Source organism: Populus alba, chromosome 16, assembly GCF_005239225.2.
Source record: "Populus alba chromosome 16, ASM523922v2, whole genome shotgun sequence".
Classification (NCBI taxonomy): Eukaryota; Viridiplantae; Streptophyta; class Magnoliopsida; order Malpighiales; family Salicaceae; genus Populus; species Populus alba.
In genome coordinates this window covers 6335648-6353738 of record NC_133299.1, presented here as the reverse complement: position 1 = coordinate 6353738, position 18091 = coordinate 6335648, and the positions used below count along the sequence as shown (strand labels likewise).

Here is an 18091-nt window from a genome sequence, read left to right as displayed (position 1 = left end):
AATATTTAATAGAGCAGCATAGTCAAATAGTTAATTGAACTAGTTTATAAATTGGAACTAGGGTTTGCTTAAATTTAGTTGCTATAAAATTGGCTTAAATAGTTACAGATTTAATAAGCTACATCTTGAAAGTTGGTCGGTGGTATAAATGAGTTTATTACAAGTATTGGTACTAATACTAATAAATTTTTTGTATTTTATAATTTTGATATAATATTTTGCTTCTCATATGTATTTTTATTCATGCAGACCGTGGCACTAATGTTGTATCAAGTTGATGTGTATGTGTTGGAGCTTTAGTTTAATGTTTAATTGTCTGGCATAACAAATTAGATATAATGCATGTTATTAATTGAAAATGCAATCTCTAGAAATTAGAGGTTATTTATTGAAAAATTGTGCAGGTTATAGATTTTGTAGAAGAAACAAGCACCCTTGCAAAAGACTGGTGATCACGAGGAAATGTTTTCTTTGAGTTGAACCTGTTTTGTTTAAAGAACTTGTTGTTAAATGTTCCTATTTTATTTGTTTAAAAGGTGTACTTGTTGTATTTTTTTTTCTAGCATTTGAAATACACCCCTCTCTATTAATATATTAATGTCTGATTTTTATTGTTTATTTATGTTGTTAATCTATATGATTGATGTAAATTTGAATGATTTTTAAATTGCTATATTTAAATCATTAGATAAAAAAAAAAATAGATCTTTATATTTTGGTATTTTGTTCAAATTGAAAAACGGATATCCAATGAATACCTAAGGGATGAACAATGAATACTTAAAACCTAATTGAGTTAGGTTTAAATTATACTTGATCAAGTTCAGGTTTGGGTTAGGATGGAGCTCAGGTGCATATATTGCAATTCCAACGCAACGGTAACATCACCGATCTTAGTTTAATACATGAAAAGAGGGAAGTTAAAGAAAGTGTTTGGCTCTGTGTTAGATGTTGCATTTTTTTGTCAAACTCAATAATATAATGTTTGGTTATTTTTAGCAGCTGCGTTTTGGCTCACGGGACCTACAAAAATCTGATGTTTGATCACAGGTTTTGCGCAAGCAATTTTTTCATGCTTCTTGCTGCGTTTTTGTTAAGTGAAGAGTTGTACTCTCCACTTGTTAAGTGAAGAGTTGTACTCTCCACTTGTAATCACGAGGAAATGTTTTTTTGGAATTGAACTTGTTTTATTTAAAGAATTTGTTGTTAAATGTTTTGTTTTATTTGTTTTAAAGGTGTACTTGCTGTTTTTTTATCTAGTATTTGAAATGCACCCCCCTCATTGAGCATGTTAATGTTTAGATTTCTATTGTTTATTTCTATTGTTAATCTATATGATTGATACAAATTTGAAGTGTTTTTTAAAATTGTTATATTTTAAATCATTAGATAAAAAGATAAATCCTTTTACTTTTATACAAGATTTATTAAACGCACAACACGTTATATTTTGATTTTTTTGTTCAAATTGGAGTATGAACATCTAATAAATACCCAAGGGATGAACAATGAATGCTCAAACCCTAATTGAGTTAGGTTTAATTTATACTCAATCAAGTTCAGGTTTGGATTGGGATCGAGCTCAGGTGCAGATATTGTAGTCCGACCCAACGGTAACATCACCGAACCTAGTTTAATACATGAAAAGAGGGAAGTTATAACAAAGCAGGTCCACTTTTCTGTCGTCCTTCTCATTGGTTTTAAAAAAGCGAGGCGGACAAATTATTGAATGGAGACAGAGCATGTCCTGTTGTTGTTTGTTGCGCATGATTTGGGTGATCAATTTGTATATGCCTTGCAGTTGAACAGAGAGATGAGCTCCAGAATATGCCCCCCCCCCCCACAAACTTGTCTGTCGTCCTTCTCATTGGTTGATTCTTATTGGTGATTTTTCTAGGCAATTAAAAACCGTAGTAATTAGGACCTGGAAATTAACACCCCCACAAACTTTCCATGATTCTTTAGCAAATTAAGCTGTTTCCTCTTGGTAAGAAAACAAGAACATATACAAAAGAAAAATCATCATATTCCTGCAGCCTGTTTTTTTTTTCTTTGTTTTAAAAATTTAATTTTTTTTATTAATTTTAAATTAATATGTTTTTAGTTTTTTTAAATTATTTTGATATGCTGATATCAAAAATAATTTTTTAAAAATAAAAATATATATATATAATTAGCATGTATTTTAACATGAAAAATTATTTAAAAAACAACCATAATTATATTGTTAAATAAACTCTATATGATGAAAAAAATCCACCCATATATCCCATATCAAATCCCATTATAGGTAGGAGCTAGCTACTTTGGTTGCAATCCACACACAAGAGATTGGGATTTTTCTTGTGTAAAATTAATACTTTCGAAACAATTCATACGTTAATCAAATTAAATCTATTTTAAGATTAATGAATTTATGCACTCAAAATTGAAGGATAAATAAGGGGTTAGTTTGAGGTAGCAATTTGCATGGAAGAGGTGGAGTATTTATTGAAATCATGGAGGGGACCACACATACATGGAGTAAACACACCTTCGATCTACCCCTCCGACCTAAACTACCATCCTTTCGCTTCAATACCCACAATTCGCGTGAATAATTTTTATTTTATTTATTTTTTATTTATTTTTGACCTAAATATATACATCCATGAAACAATTTATCCATAATTCGCCGACCAACTTGGGCCTTTATATGAATTAGCTTGCACCCTTTCTAGCCTATAAGCATCTCAGTTATGCCACCTTTGCAGGTCCAACCTCATGTTTTTTCTTACCATTTGGTTCTTTGTATGATAATAATAAAAATCATAAATATATCGAACACGTGTCTGTGTCCAATAAAAATATTATATTCTTCACACTTTAAATTATCACATTTATGTCAAAACCAAAACTTAAAATATATATTTTTATTTAAAATGAAATAATAAAACATATATAGATATGTTAGGAGACATGTAGAATTAAAGGCTTTGGAAAAACTCTTTCCATACAGACTCAGAGGTAATATTTACTTGAACATGATAATTTTAGACTTCCCATACAAATTATTAAGTTGGTTACCGTGTGTAGTAGTTATTATTAGATTGTTTAGGGAAAAATAAATCTTTTTATACGATGAAACAACTCCACTGAAACCACATATTTTAAAATTGATGTCCAAGGAATTTTTGTATTTTTAATCTGTTTTCATGAATATAAAATATAGAAAAAAAAATTTAAATTGATTAATGCGCTTCAATGCACACTCTAACGTGTGGGAGAAATTGATGTTTCTCAGGCCATACGGGCAACGTCTTTTAATATTTAAAAATATTTTTTTATTGTATCATTTGAATTGCCGTGACATCTTTTTTCTGCTAAGGTATTGAAATGATGGTTTATCACCAATATTTATAAAATATAATTAAGTTTGTTAATTTATATTTATAATTTTTATATAAAAAAAGTTTTTTTTTCAAAAACCTGTATTTTTTATGAAAAAATAAATATAACCCATGTTGAATCGCAAATTATTAAGACTCTATTTGTATGTTAAAATTTAATATAGTTTATATGTTTTGGATCATTTTGATATGCTGATATTAAAAATAATTTTTTAAAAAAATAAAAAAATATTATTAACATATATTTTTACATAAAAAATTATTTAAAAAACAATTCCTATTCCATTGAAAAACATACTCTAAATAGCTAGTGTGTATATAAAAAAGGTACTAAACGGTCCTGAGGAGAAGCCATGAACCGGTCAAATGTAAAGTGTACTGCGTTAACACCAATGTACTGTTCACTGCGGGGGAGATGGACAACACTGTCCTCCTCTGATTACAAAGAAGAAAAATGTCCTGACACAGCTACAGAAGTACCTGCCTGACATTCCAACCTTTAGCAGTTGCTTAGCCCTTGCAATTCTCAGAATCCCCCCACCGTCATGATTTATTAGCCTTTTGCCTCCTTTCTGATCACCAACAAAAAAAAAAAAAAATCACCATTTTTAGTGATCAATCCCTTGTTAACAACGGAATTGAAATTTAAAAAACAAAGAATTAAAGGAAAAGAGATTCAGGGTGTGTTTGTTTAATTGTAGTTTTTATATTTATGGTGTAAAAAAAATATAATTAGATGTTTAGTAATATATCAGATTGTATTTTATACTGTGAAGCCTATTAAAAACTTGAGTTTGAAATCATAATTTTTTGTGAAGCGGTTTTGACATGTTTTTTTATATTTGTAGTTTTTATGTTTATGGTATAAAAAATTATAGTTAGGTGTTTAGTAATATATCATACTATGTTTTATATTATAGAGTCTATAAAAAACTTGAGTTTAAGATATAGTTTTTATTAATTAATTTTTTATATTTTTTTTAACTGAGTTTCGTAAAATTTTATTTGATTTTATGTTTCAAAAGTATTTTTTTTAAAAAAAAATTTAATTTTTTACTTTACTTCAAATTAATTTTTATTTTTTTTGTATTTTCATATCATTTTGATGTAATGATATTAAAATAAGTTTTTTTTTAAAAAAAATATTTTAATACATTTCCAAGTAAAAAACACTTTTGAAAAAACAATCACAACTATATATTTTATACATATTTTTTTCTATATATAAACCTCAACCACAATTTTTACCAAACATGTATCTAAATCCAATTAATCACACCTAACCAAACTTCTTTTAAATTTATTTTTTAAAAATTACAATCACAGAAGCTATCTTAAAAACAAACACATTTTTTTTTATTTTTAATATATTTTCAAACAAAAAAAAATCACTTTAAAACATACCTATCATCAAAATATCAATCTACGCTCTTAGTAATTCTTTTTGTCAATTTAATACATGAAAAGAGGCTAGTTATAACAAAGCAGGCACCCTTTTCTGTCTTCTTTCTCTTTCGTTTTAAAGAGAGAGGTGGACAAATTATTGAGTGATCAATTTGTACATGCCTTGCAGTTGAACAGAGATATGCACTCCAAAGTACGGCCCACGATTGATTCTTATGGGTATTTTTCTAGGCAGTCTATAAGCGTATTAGCACCTGCAGGCTGCAAATATCCCACAAACTTTCATGATTTTTTAAAAATATGTTTTTTTATATAAATATATTGATATAATATTTTTTTAAAAAAAATTATTTTTAATTTCAATAAATTAAAATAATTTTAAAAGCACTAAAAACTTAAATTAAATTAAAACCAAAAAAATTAAAAAATAAAGAAATGTTTGAAAGTGTAATAAAGATTGATTTTGAAAGATTTTTTTACTTGAAAATGTATTAAAAATAATAAATTTAATTTTTTAAAAAAATTAATTTTTAACATCAAAACAATAAAAAAAATTAAAATAATAATTTAAAATACAAAAATTAAAATGTAATAAAAAATAACGGCAACTTCTAACCTGTGATTGAGCTGCTGCTCTTTGCAAGGAAAAAAAAAGTAAAAGAAAACCATCCATCTTATTTTATATATATTATATATATATATATATATATATATATATATATATATATTAAAAAAAAAAAACTGAAAATCATGTTCAGATAATGAGTAGGACCCATTTGCGGGGAATCTTGGTAACAACCTGCCTTCCTTCTGACAGAAAAGGAAGGAAATCATCACATGAAAAATAGTTAACAATCCTGACGAAGATTTTTTCTTGAAGAACACCGCCCTCCCCAACTAATTCATTTGAATTCCAACACTAAAGAATAATATATAATATATATTATTTTATTAGAATTATTTTATTAATATTTGTATAAAATACACAGTATTCAGTTACAACTTTCAATTCCCTTTCTCCTCCTACCTCCTCCTTTCCCCTTCCTATATAGGAGTATAAAATTCCATCTCTCTCTCTCTCTCTCAGAACTAGCTAATCAAGAAAGCAAGCTTTTTCTTTGTAAGTTCTTCAATGGAGTACTAGCTAGTACTGTCAACTTCTTTGGTTTCTTTTTGGGTTTTTGTTTTCCATCACGAACTCATAAATTTCATTTCATTTCTTTCTTTCTTTCTGGGGGTCTCATTTTTGGTTCTAACTAATACATTTTGCAGGAGACCAAAGGGTAACCAAGGCATATTGTCATCCTAAACATGTATGTAGAGACAGCTTGCTTTGAACCCAACAACTCCATGGTAGAAGATGTTACTGATGATGGGTTTTGCCATGCTATACCACTCATGGCAGGTAACAGTACCACAAATAGCTTTGAAGAGCATCTCAAACTATCCATGGAAGAGTTTTCCAATCATTACCCCCAAGAAGAGTCTGCTGCTGCTGCCTCCATGGAAGAAATCCAACTTCAACATCACATGGCTTTCAGCAATAACAATACCAACCACCATTTAATGCAACAGTACCCTACTCAACTCCTATCATATGACCACTCCTCCAATTGGGATCCCAATATCATTCAATTCCAAGAGATGCACCAAGTACTTGATCAAAATAGTAGCTTTGATGCTACTGCTAATACACAATCCTCCTTGCCACCAGACCTTCTTAATCTTTTCAACTTGCCTAGATGCACATCAACATCTACTTTGCTTCCTAATTCATCAATTTCCTTTACAAACCCTGCCCATAAGGCTCCTTTGGGCTTCATGGGGGTGGACAACACATCTGCGCGTTTCGACCCATACACACTTGCTCCACAGCCTCATTTGTTTAGGGAACTGGTTCAGTCTTTGCCCCCGCATGGTTATACTTTGCCCACGCCCTTGTTTGGTGGAGGCCAAGGGGATGATCATGTGGATGGACAAAGTGGTGGAGGCCTTAGTTACCAGGATGGGGATCATGGAGATGGGGTTTTTGAGTTTACTGATGAAATGGCTTGCATTGGTAAGGGAATTAGGAAGACTGGCAAAGTTACTAAGCATTTCGCTACGGAACGCCAAAGGAGAGAACACTTGAATGGAAAGTACACTGCTTTGAGGAACTTGGTTCCAAATCCTTCCAAGGTACTAGTTAATATCACATGATCAGCTCTATTACATTTGCTTAATTACCATATATATATTAATTGATCATTGTTATTTGGTGTCATTTGCTTCTTAATGACCCTGTTCATATTTTTGGATGCTAAATATCCATTATTTGGTGTGGTAGAACGATAGGGCATCTGTGGTGGGAGAAGCAATTGATTATATCAAAGAACTTCTTCGGACGGTTCAGGAGCTAAAATTACTAGTGGAGAAGAAGAGATGCGGTCGAGAGAGAAGCAAATGGCGCAAGACTGAAGAAGATGGTGGGGTAGAAGTTCTTGATAATTCTGACACCAAGGTTGAACCAGATCAGTCAACATACAGTAACGGATCATTAAGAAGTTCTTGGCTTCAGAGGAAGTCCAAGGACACCGAGGTAGATGTCCGCCTAATCGAAGACGAAGTTACAATCAAACTGGTTCAGAGAAAGAGAGTTAATTGCTTGTTATATGTCTCCAAAGTCCTTGATGAGCTTCAGCTTGATCTCCACCATGCTGCTGGTGGCCTTATCGGTGATTACTACAGCTTTCTGTTCAACACCAAGGTCAGTTTTCATGTATCAGCCTCCATCTTTAAATTTAAATTGCTTGGTTTAATAAGCACACAATTAATTCAAAAAGGAGGGGTTTTGATGGAGACATGTACTTGTAATGTTGCAGATAAATGAAGGATCATGTGTTTATGCTAGTGCCATAGCCAACAGACTGATTGAGGTTGTGGACAGGCAGTATGCATCTAGTACTACTACTGTACCAGCTGCAGGCAGTTGTTATTAGTGTGGGAGGACATCGTATTCATATTCTTTAGTTATAATTAAGAACATCAAACTCTTTTTCTGTGCTCTTGTTTAGACGATCACTCTTTGCCTGTGTTGAGGGAACAATAGGGAATTAATAGGCAAGGTATAGATACTAGTGGTTACAATGTTGGTGGGAGGATAATCATACAGCTGCTTTTATATGTTTATTCCCAAGGTTGAAGTTTATGCTAATTAACTAAGTTCCTTGTCATGTTGGTGAACTATGTGGTATGCTCTGATTGTTTCTGCACAATCTCATTTGATAATCCCATAAAAAAAGGTTTCAACTCTTGCTTGAATTAAGTGCTGACTCACCGACAATGAAGATGTTTCTGTGTTCAAGGATGCTAAGGAGTGAAAGAGTCCTATATTCATTTTTGGGCGAAGGCTAGAATCACTGCCATAAAATTAGCAAAATATACAGACACACCAATTGGAAATATTCCGTTGATAATTTGTGTGAATTTTTCCAATTAAATATGACCTAGTAGTAGTTATTAATAAACACCGACAACAATGATGCGTCATATTTACAGACAAAATTAATGATAAATTTAAATCCTTCGATTAAATTTGTTTATAATATTTAATTTATGACCTGGCAAATAACTTTCCTCTCAATTCCCCATTCTTCTTCCTCTATTTTTCTCAAAAACAAACACCCCCCCAATTTTATTATAGATCAACCTCACACTTCATACAAATTCAACCACTTCAATACTCAGATTGCCAGCATTTTTGTTTTGATTTAGATTTTATTGAATTTTCCACTTCAAGCAAGCAAAAATATTCTCTCTCTTTTTAAACTCAATTTTAAAATGTTAATTTTTATTGTATATTTTTGTAGTAAATATTTTTTTTTTTAGTGTTTACTTGTATTATAGCTTTTTTCCATAGAAATTTATTGTATGAATATATGATTTGTACATGTTAGGGTTTGTTTGAGATTTTGTAAAATTATACTTGTTTGTAAATTGTTAAAATTTAATTTTAATTTGTGACTTAGGTGTTTTGTGATGAAATAAATAATGACTTATTTAACGAGTTCATTTTATATTTTGTTAATTTTGTTGTTAAGTTGAAATTTTTGGTAAATGTATAAAAAATTGAATTTATTTAGATAATTGATAATGATATAGTTGTACTATTAGAATAGTTTGATTTAAACCAATGTTCTATTGTTTATTTAGTTTGCGTAATTATTTAATACTTATTGTCATCAAATTTCTATATAAGTTTGACATAAGTAATGGATGATCATTCATGAATGTATTGAGATTCACCTGAAGGGTTGTGTAGGATGAATTAATTATCTTAATAGGGTTTAAGGTTTTATTAATTACACATTATATAACTAAGAGATATTAGTGAATTAGGCATTAGATGTCCATGTAAGAGGTATAAAAATAAAATGTTTCTCAATCTAACTATTATAATGATGCATCCTCTATCAAAAAAGGGTTTTTGGAGAGATACATGTGTTAGTTTGCACACAAAGAATCATATGTTCCTTATGAAACCATGATAGAAAGGGTGGTTAAGTCAACTTTTAGTTTTAGCAACGTGCATGAAGTTATAGATGATAATAATAATCATTATATGAATATGGTTATGGATGTAATGAGAATGAATCGAGATTATATCAATCAATGTCCAATAGTAGATGGAGAACTTAATGTAGACACGACTAGGTTTTTTTTTTTTTTTTAATCTTTTGAAAGACTCTAACAAACCATCATGAGATGGGTGTATAAATCATAGTAAATTATTGGCCATTGCATATGTGTATTTGAACTCTTTAAATTTGTAATAAATATTTAAATTTTATATTAATTTATTTTTTTAATTATTTTCTGTTTCTATTTAATAGATTTTTTAAAAAATATATTTTTAAAATTCTTACTGACGGGGTTATCGATAAACATAGCACATCAGTATATTTCAAAGAGTTGAAAAAGAATTACTAGAAATACCACTACCACTGTTTACTCCTTGACGAAATAATAAACAGTCTGTTTGACAGTTACATGTCAAATTCACTGACAAACAAAAAAATCACTGATAGAATGATATACGATTTTTCTGTTGGTGATATTTTATATTTAATGATGGAAGTACTGATGAAATGAAGTGGACAAAGTTTGTTTTTGTTGCACACTTTATCCGTAAGTAAATCCATTTATAAAATTATTACTGACGAACTCACCGACACACAACAAATCACCAACTAGAGTTTTTTTAATGACTTCTGTTCATGATCATGTCAGCAAGTTTTGTATTGAAGGATTGTAAGTATAAATATCCTGAAAAATATCGTCGGTAAATTTGAAAATTCTAGTAGTAAATTACCATAAAAAGGATTGTTTATATAGAATCATGAATTAAGCCCATTAGGCCCATTACACCAATTTTCAACAACACCACTTGATCACAACACTACTCCAGTTAAATAATTTAACAAAGAAAGCAACAATTAATAATTGAAACTACCGGTAGAAATACGCATCATGACGAGCTCTTTTGATCATAATCAACTGTATAGTAATCAAAGTTACTTTCTTATTTTAACATGGATCCAAGTTGTCTATTAAATGACCCGTCATTCGATGTGATATTAAGATTATGATCCAACGGACCAGGTTCTTTCTCTTGTTATGTATAATTTCTCTGGAATGCGAACAGCCTTTCTAGAAATTGGGCCAGGAAAACCAGTCTCGAAACATTTGGACGAACAGATCAGAACTTCGCTAAACAGGGCCATGGGCCCTAAACTACAGAGCCTGTTGGTATAATAGTGGTCCATTTTGACAGCCAGTGAACGACGTCGCTTACGAAGGGGAAGTAATAAGTGCTCCTTCAGAGACACCACCAAACAGGAAGTTCTGTCTCTGAATAGCAATGGCAACCTTACGAATGATAGGCGAGTGATACTAACTATAAATCCCTCTCTTTTCTTTTCTTGTCTTTTATCTCTAATCTCGAAAAACCTAAATTTACTCAATTCATTCCCTTTTTTTTTTCCGTGTTATTTTGTTGTTTTCTCTAAAAGCAGATATAGCTGTGAACTTCACAGGTCAGTCAGACATTTCATCAAACACATTGTTAACATATTTTTAAATTCCATTCTATCTTATTCTCAACTTCTTAAACTGAACAGTGCGTGTGTAAAATTCCGTGCAGATGGAATGTTCAAAGGAATCTACAATGGGAAGCAGTACCATGTAGCTGATATAGCCAACGTGTTGAGCAGGGCTTGGAACGCTGGTGTAGATCGAATCATTGTATGTTTCGTTACCCTCTTATCATGTTTGGTCTTTTAATCATTTTAATAACTTAATTGGTCTAATGAAGTTCCATTTATGCGTTTTTGATAATTTTAAGAACTTAAATGAAGTAGTTTTTGATATTATTGGTTTTTAAATATCAAGTTGCCGTTTCTGCGTTTTGACTTGTTTTAGATTATCAAATGTTAAAAAATGGTTAATAAACAAAATGGGAAAATTTTACCTGAAACCTTTAGTAGATAATGAAATCGTTTGCTTTAAGATGATGTTAATTGATCTGGGTTTGTGTTCATAGGTGACTGGTGGGTCCCTTGAGGAGTCGAAGGAAGCTCTTGCCATTTCGGAGACTGATGGTCTTGCAATTGTTATCTTCTTAATAATACATGTTGCTTTTGCTTATTTATTAGAAGGGTTTCTGGTTTTTGTTTATCTGAAAGTTTTTTGTTTGTCACAGGAAGGCTTTTTTGTACGGTTGGAGTCCACCCAACAAGGTGTAAGGTTGATTACTCATCTTGAAGTTTGGTTACTTGTAGTGATTTCATGTGTTCTAAATTTATCTACAAACTGTGGTTTTGTTGGAGTCTAGAGATGTTCCTGATGGTGCTCTTTTTTGTTTTCCTTTTCTTTTAATCTATTCAGGAGTTTGAAGAGAGTGGGGATCCAGAAAAGCATTTTCAGGCTCTCTTGTCGTTGGCCAAAGAGGGAATTCAAAAAGGAAAGGTATGCTTTTTTTGGTCTTCTTCATAGGACAATGATAAGGCATCACAAATTTGAGAATATGTGAAATATTAATATAATTGGATCATAAAAGATATTAAATTAACGTTTAACTTAATTCTTTCTAAGAAGAGAGTGATGCAGAATCCTACAATCCCAACCTATCCAATGAATTTTGTTATTCCCCTAATAATGATGCCCAATTTTTTATTTTTTTATAAAAAAATTTAACTTAATTCTTTCTAAGAAGAGAGTGATGCAAAATGCTATAATCCCAACACATATCCACTGAATTTTATTATTCTCTGAATAATGATGCCTCATTTAAAAAAAAAAAAAAAACAAATTTGCATTTAATTGTGCATGTGGCCTTACATTGTTGATATTAATAGCAAGTCATTAAATCTTATTTATTCTTGACTTAAATATGATTAATAATTCTATATATAGAAGAGTTATCTTGTGTCATTATGTAGCCTCTTGTTCTTGGAGAGTGATTCTAATGATACTATTAATTTGAAAACTTTCTGCTTCTTTGATCTCTAGTCTTAACCTTTTCATTGATTTTCCACATTTCAAAACTTGTTTGTTATACTATTCTACTTACATCAGTAGTGTTCTTTATGATGCACTTTGTTCTTGGATGTTGAATGTAAGGTGGTGGCTATTGGCGAGTGTGGACTGGATTATGACAGGCTTCACTTTTGCCCAGCAGATATTCAAAAGAAGTAAGCCATTGCTGACAAAAATGTTCCTTGTGGATTTCTTTGGTCCTCATTATTTAGTTGCGCGTCATTCTCATCTATTCCTATTACATGTGGGCACTTTAATTATCCATAATTCCATATCAACAAGCAGGTACTTTGAGAAGCAGTTTGAATTAGCACATGCCACAAAGCTACCGATGTTTCTACATATGCGTGCAGCTGCGGCAGATTTCTGTGAAATTGTAGAACGTAACAAAGAAAGGTTAGTTTCCTCTATTTGTAGATGAAGGAACCAGATAATGGTGGCTAAAATTTTGTTTTATCACCTTTCTTTCAGGCTGCCCAATAGCCTTTTGCATAAATTATTGATGTAGAACCACAACAACATCACCAAATCAAGAGATAACTAAAACAAGAGAGAAACACTCAATCATGAAGAAAATTTTAGGTTTTTTATTTCAATCAATAAACAGTGCATTTGTTTTGAGGGAAAGGAGTTGAAAGGAGAATAATGTAAAGGAACTTAAGCCACTTTCCTTTGTTTGGATGCTAAAATTATCAATAGAAATGAAAGGAAGAGAAGGGAAAAGAGGGAAAAATAAATCTGACCTTTTGACTTACTAAATTTTTTCGCCTAAATTGGGAGGATAGCGAAGGAAATGAAAAAATTGACAGAATTTTGCTCATTGTGACCTCTAAAAAACTGTTTTCCTTTCTTTTCCATCAATATATCAAAACAACGAAAACTTCATTTCTCTCACTTCTCTTAATCCAAACAAAAGAAATTTGATTTCCCTTCTTTTCCTCCTCCCTTTTATCATCAGTTTAGTTTCTCGTTTATTCTCTAGAGTTTCTTAGTTGCCATAAAAACTGAAAATGTTAAGCTGTATCTGTCTAGGGTGTTTATTTATAGGCACCCAAATAAAATAAAAGGTCCTCATAAGAGTAGGAAACATGAGGAAATTAAATATTAAAATTAAACCCTATATTTCTTTCTAAAATAAGTGGTCCTAAAAACTCTATTATGTGGTTCTGCATCAATTATATCCATAAATATTAACCATTGTTCTAAAAAATGACCGCCCAATCATTTGCATGTTAATGGTTCAACTTGAATATGCTTTTCAGGGAAAACCATTTCATGCTCCAAATGTGTTGACATTGAGTGAAAAATGAAAGGCATAGTTTAAAATGTGGTTCGGACATTAATAAATTTCACTTATTTATAACTGTTTTCCTTTGATGGCATATGTCCAGGCAGTATGTGGAGTGAACTGATTTCCATAGTAAATTGTAATTTACAGATTCAGTGGCGGGGTCACTCATTCATTTACTGGTAGTGCAGAAGATTGCGGAAAACTCCTTGCAATTAATAATATGTATATAGGTGAGCATACACTTTTTGCATCTGCTAGTTTCTTTTACCCTGCTTTTCATTAGATTTTTCTTTTTGGTGCTTGAGTCTTCGACATAGTGACATGAGAGGAATTATTTCACCGGATAAATTTATAAGCCATCTTCTTAAGAAGCTGAATTCATGGTAGATGCATTTATCTTTGTAAATGCAAATTTTGTATAAAGTGTTGCTAATTAGGGGAAGAAAGAAAAGATTGTAATGGTTTTAGGTGGATTTGATGTGGGACAATTAAAAAAAAAAAAAAAAAGGGAAAGAAAGTAAAGCTACAAAGAGAAGAGAATTTAGAGGAGGAATAATATGTGATATATATTCAATTCATAAAATACTGTCTCATAAGATGAAAAAGAAACATATCAATAGTATAATTCTAAAACATCCAACTATTGAGCTTGGCCCATCAATTAAAATTGTCAAACATAAATAACCCAAATCAAATCAAAACAAAGAGTGATGGGCTCAATCTCCCAACCAAAGAGTGACAGGCCGAACCATTCTTCGTCTATATACTCGTATAATCTGCGGTGTGGGTTTGATATCTCCATCATCTCTCCCATGGTCGAAGAAACTCAACCCCGTCGAGTGTAGCTCTGATTTGGAGAAGATGAGCAGATCGAGTTTGTGATGTGGTCAACTCTGCAGCGGCTGTGGTGTTAGAAGTGTGCTTTGTGGGTGATGGCTGGTAGGTGTGGGTTTAGGGATGAATGAGCTTGTGTTGAAGATGAACAATATATATATATATATATATGTTCAGTTCTGCTGTTGTAAACGAAAGGCTAAAAGAAATAAATTTTATGGATTGCTACTTTTTTTTTACTGTTGATGAAAGCTTCCCACAAAATCTAGAATTTACTGACTAGATTGAATGTCGGGAATTTAACAAGCTCATAGATCATTTAATTGTGAGAACAATTAAAAGAACTTGACTCTGATACTTAAGTTGACATGGGACAATAAATAAAAGAAATAAAAGCAGAGAAAGAAATAAAGAAGCCAAGAATTAAAAGTAAGGAAGAAAAGCTAGGAAAAAGAGAGGATTTAGAAAAATTATTCATATCATAAGATGAAAAAAATATATAAATAACATAACCCTAAAACATCCAACTGGGCTTGACTCATTAATTGAAACTGTTTAACATAAATAACTCAAATAAATAAAACAAAACAATGAAATAGGCCTAGATGGGCTCAATCTCCCAAACCAAAAAGTGACAGGCTAGGCCATCATTTATCGTCTTTGTTCATTACTTGTGTAATCTGTGGTGTGAGCTTGGTGTCCTCACCAGGATTGGTATTGCAGTTACAGAGGATGCAGTTAAGGCCCTAGAAATCCCTGGTTTGAAATTTTGACATTGCTTGCAGAGGCCAAAATGTTACTGGAATTCCAAAGGGTTTTCAAGACTGGAATATGATTACTTTTCCATGTTCTTTGAAACTGATCATTTTTGGCAGTAACACACATGCTAAGAAGATAAGGAGGCATTAATAGCACAAGTAAAATATTAGGTAGTCTGAGTAGATATATGGTGTTTGGTGACTTAGAAAAGGGGATGCAGTGTATCTTGTGGAGATTGTTTGGCTTTCTCTTCAAACAAATTGGTCAGAGATGTGAAATAATGGAGCTTGCTTGACTTACCTGATAGAGATGTGATGGATGCTCTTTTTTTGTTGCGAAGATTCTGATGGGTTTGTTTATGTAAGATGTAGAGTTATGACTTGCTGGTTTGGGTTTACTATACATCGATTATATAGATTCAGTGGTCATCAGAGAAAAAATATGACAACAACTGGGGTGCAATATTTTTCTGCTCTTTTTCCTTAGGCACGCTCTCTTAATCCTTAGATACAATTTAATATTATTATTATCCAAATTAAAAAGATGCTCATGATGGAATTTAGGCATTCATTGTCTAGGTTGTCTCAAAAACAATATCTGAAAGTTAAGTTTTTTCTGTTCTGCACTAAATGCTTAAGAGAATTTATTACTTATTTCCTAGTCACCAACTAGCAAGAATTTCTTGGTGTTTGATTTTCAAGTTATCAATGGCTACATGAATTGTTCTTTACTAGGGTTCTACCAACAGGTGTAAATGGTTGCTCTCTGAAAACTCCTGAAAATCTAGATGTTGTGAGCGGTATCCCTGTTGAGAAAATGATGATTGAAACGGATTCTCCATATTGTGAAATCAAGAATAGTCATGCTGGGATTAAGTTTGTAAAATCTACTTGGCCTTCTAAGAAGAAAGAGAAGCATGAGCAGGATTGCATTGTCAAAGGTCGTAACGAGCCTTGTTTAGTTCGGTAAGTGAAACATTTTGTTCAATGGCATATCCGACATTATTATTTCATATTTTTATTTTTGTTTCTAAAGATGAGAAGCCTTTTCTTAACATTTATATAAAGGAGTTTATATATGTTGGATAGACGGAGTGTTTTAGAATGGGAGGCTTGCAAATTAGTTATGGAAACTGTTTTCAAATACTATTGCAGTCTTGACATCAAATCAGTTATAATTACTTTAAGGTTGATGCTTATATATAAGCTGAATTCTCTGACAATATAAAGATTATCCTTCTGGATCAGAAATCTCAGCTGACACGAGTATTTCCATGGTGCACACAGATGCATTTTGGGGAAATCCTGGAATCTGCTACTCATTCTTCTTGAAACCTGTAGCCCTTAAAAAAAATGAAAAATCCATGCTTCTTTAAGTTGGGATTGTTTATTGTGGCTTTTATACTAATCAACCTAAGTTTCATCCTGGACAGCAATTAAGAAACTGTGGTAGTAAAGTTTCTTCGTGGTTTTTGAGTTGGATTCACTATTTTTCATCTGTTTCTTGAAACAAAACGGGTTTATTTTCCAGGCAAGTTCTTGAGGTTGTGGCTGGATGCAAAGGCATCACTGAAATAGAATCAATGAGCAGGACCATTCACCACAACACCTGCAGGTAAGCACCTTCTGAAGTTCCTGGATTCGCTGCTGTTGATTTAGGCATCAAATAAAGCACTCACTAAGCGATGGAACTAATCATGGGATGATCTTTTGCTATTTTCCTATCATGGTTAATCGATGATTCTTTTCTCTGGGAATATTAAAATTAGAACATGGTGAAATGCAGCCAGGTTAATGAAAATTCAGGGCCTGGCGAATTACTTTCTAGAGTTATTTTAGATTTAAAGTTTTTTCTCTGTAAAACATATGTTGTTTTGCAGGGTTTTCTTTCCCCAAGATTTGGATTCTGCTGCAGATGCACTTCTTTCAGGTCATCTTGATTCTCAATGAACTTCTAGTGGTTTTGCTTGAGCCATAAAAAGAAAAATTCCCATTAGTGTTAACATTGCCAGTTCCGCCGCCATTTGTTGAAGCCATAAATAATGCTTCCATCTCATGGCATCTTGTTGTAACGAGAACATTGGCATCATCTTGTGAAGGTTGCATATTTGCCAGGTGTCTTTTTTACTTTGTTTTTTTATTTTTTGTCTAGAACTGCCCAGCGGTTTGGAATGGGGAGGATTTCTCCTTGCATACTTTTCAATTAACTGTTTATCAGCAAATTTACTTGGACAAGTGACAATACACATTGACTTGTACCGAAACAACTCCTCTCGTGAGATTCTATATAATCCTTAAGGTCAAGGTTGTGTTTGTTTATTGTCAATAGAAGGAACAAAGATAATAGAAATAGAAATGTGTTGTAGTTAAAAAAATAGACAAAAAAAAATGGTTTTGAGACAGTTTTAGAATGAATTTATGTTTTTCCAAAACAAGAGGTATATAGTACATGTTTCTATAGAATATTTATTATTTTTATTTTTATTTCTAAAATATTTTTGTAAAAACTTTTAATTTCAAAATTGTTTAATATAGACATGTAAGAATAAAAATGATTATTGTTAAAGTTTTAAAACTCAACTAAGGGTCGATCCAGGACAAAGCCTTGGTCACTAATCGAGTCTAGGGTCACGGGTCGAGTTGACATAAGTTTATCTAAGTCAACTTAAGAATAAAAATAATAATTATTATAATTTTAAAACTTGATTTGAGGGTCTATCCAGAGCAAGGCCGGGTTAGAAGTGGGGTTGACTATTAGCTCGGGTTAACATAAGGACAAAATAGTTATTATCAAAGTCTTAAAACTCGATTCGAGGATCGACTAGGGGTAAGTTTTAAGT

At 31.7% G+C, this 18091-nt stretch overlaps 2 protein-coding genes across 2 annotated transcripts; both read left to right on the top strand.

The window, feature by feature from the left end:
* Positions 1-5674: 5674 nt before the first annotated feature.
* On the top strand, positions 5675-8005 carry LOC118050951 (transcription factor bHLH91). Its single transcript, XM_035061433.2, has 4 exons — positions 5675-5913; positions 6066-6971; positions 7120-7539; positions 7655-8005. Exons 2-4 carry the CDS (start codon positions 6105-6107, stop codon positions 7769-7771), a joined length of 1404 nt encoding a protein of 467 aa, XP_034917324.1. The 5' UTR covers positions 5675-5913; positions 6066-6104; the 3' UTR covers positions 7772-8005.
* A 2614-nt stretch (positions 8006-10619) lies between these two features.
* Positions 10620-17564, top strand: LOC118050963 (uncharacterized). Its single transcript, XM_035061454.2, has 12 exons — positions 10620-10714; positions 10847-10867; positions 10975-11075; positions 11374-11431; positions 11533-11576; positions 11718-11798; positions 12453-12523; positions 12654-12764; positions 13807-13889; positions 16001-16217; positions 16783-16866; positions 17132-17564. The coding sequence occupies exons 1-12, from the start codon at positions 10693-10695 to the stop codon at positions 17199-17201; spliced, it is 963 nt and encodes a 320-aa protein (XP_034917345.1). The 5' UTR covers positions 10620-10692; the 3' UTR covers positions 17202-17564.
* The last annotated feature ends 527 nt before the right edge of the window (positions 17565-18091 follow it).

What these genes read in the sequence shown, in the direction of transcription:
- LOC118050951 (XM_035061433.2), top strand. Translation starts at nt 6,105, where the DNA reads ATGTATGTAGAGACAGCTTGCTTTGAACCCAACAACTCCATGGTAGAA. An exon ending in TGGTTCCAAATCCTTCCAAG is followed by an intron (nt 6,972 to 7,119) that starts GTACTAGTTAAT and finishes TTGGTGTGGTAG; the next exon opens with AACGATAGGGCATCTGTGGT. An exon ending in GCTTTCTGTTCAACACCAAG is followed by an intron (nt 7,540 to 7,654) that starts GTCAGTTTTCAT and finishes GTAATGTTGCAG; the next exon opens with ATAAATGAAGGATCATGTGT.
- LOC118050963 (XM_035061454.2), top strand. Translation starts at nt 10,693, where the DNA reads ATGGCAACCTTACGAATGATAG. An exon ending in GGCAACCTTACGAATGATAG is followed by an intron (nt 10,715 to 10,846) that starts GCGAGTGATACT and finishes CTCTAAAAGCAG; the next exon opens with ATATAGCTGTGAACTTCACA. An exon ending in ATTCACCACAACACCTGCAG is followed by an intron (nt 16,867 to 17,131) that starts GTAAGCACCTTC and finishes GTTGTTTTGCAG; the next exon opens with GGTTTTCTTTCCCCAAGATT.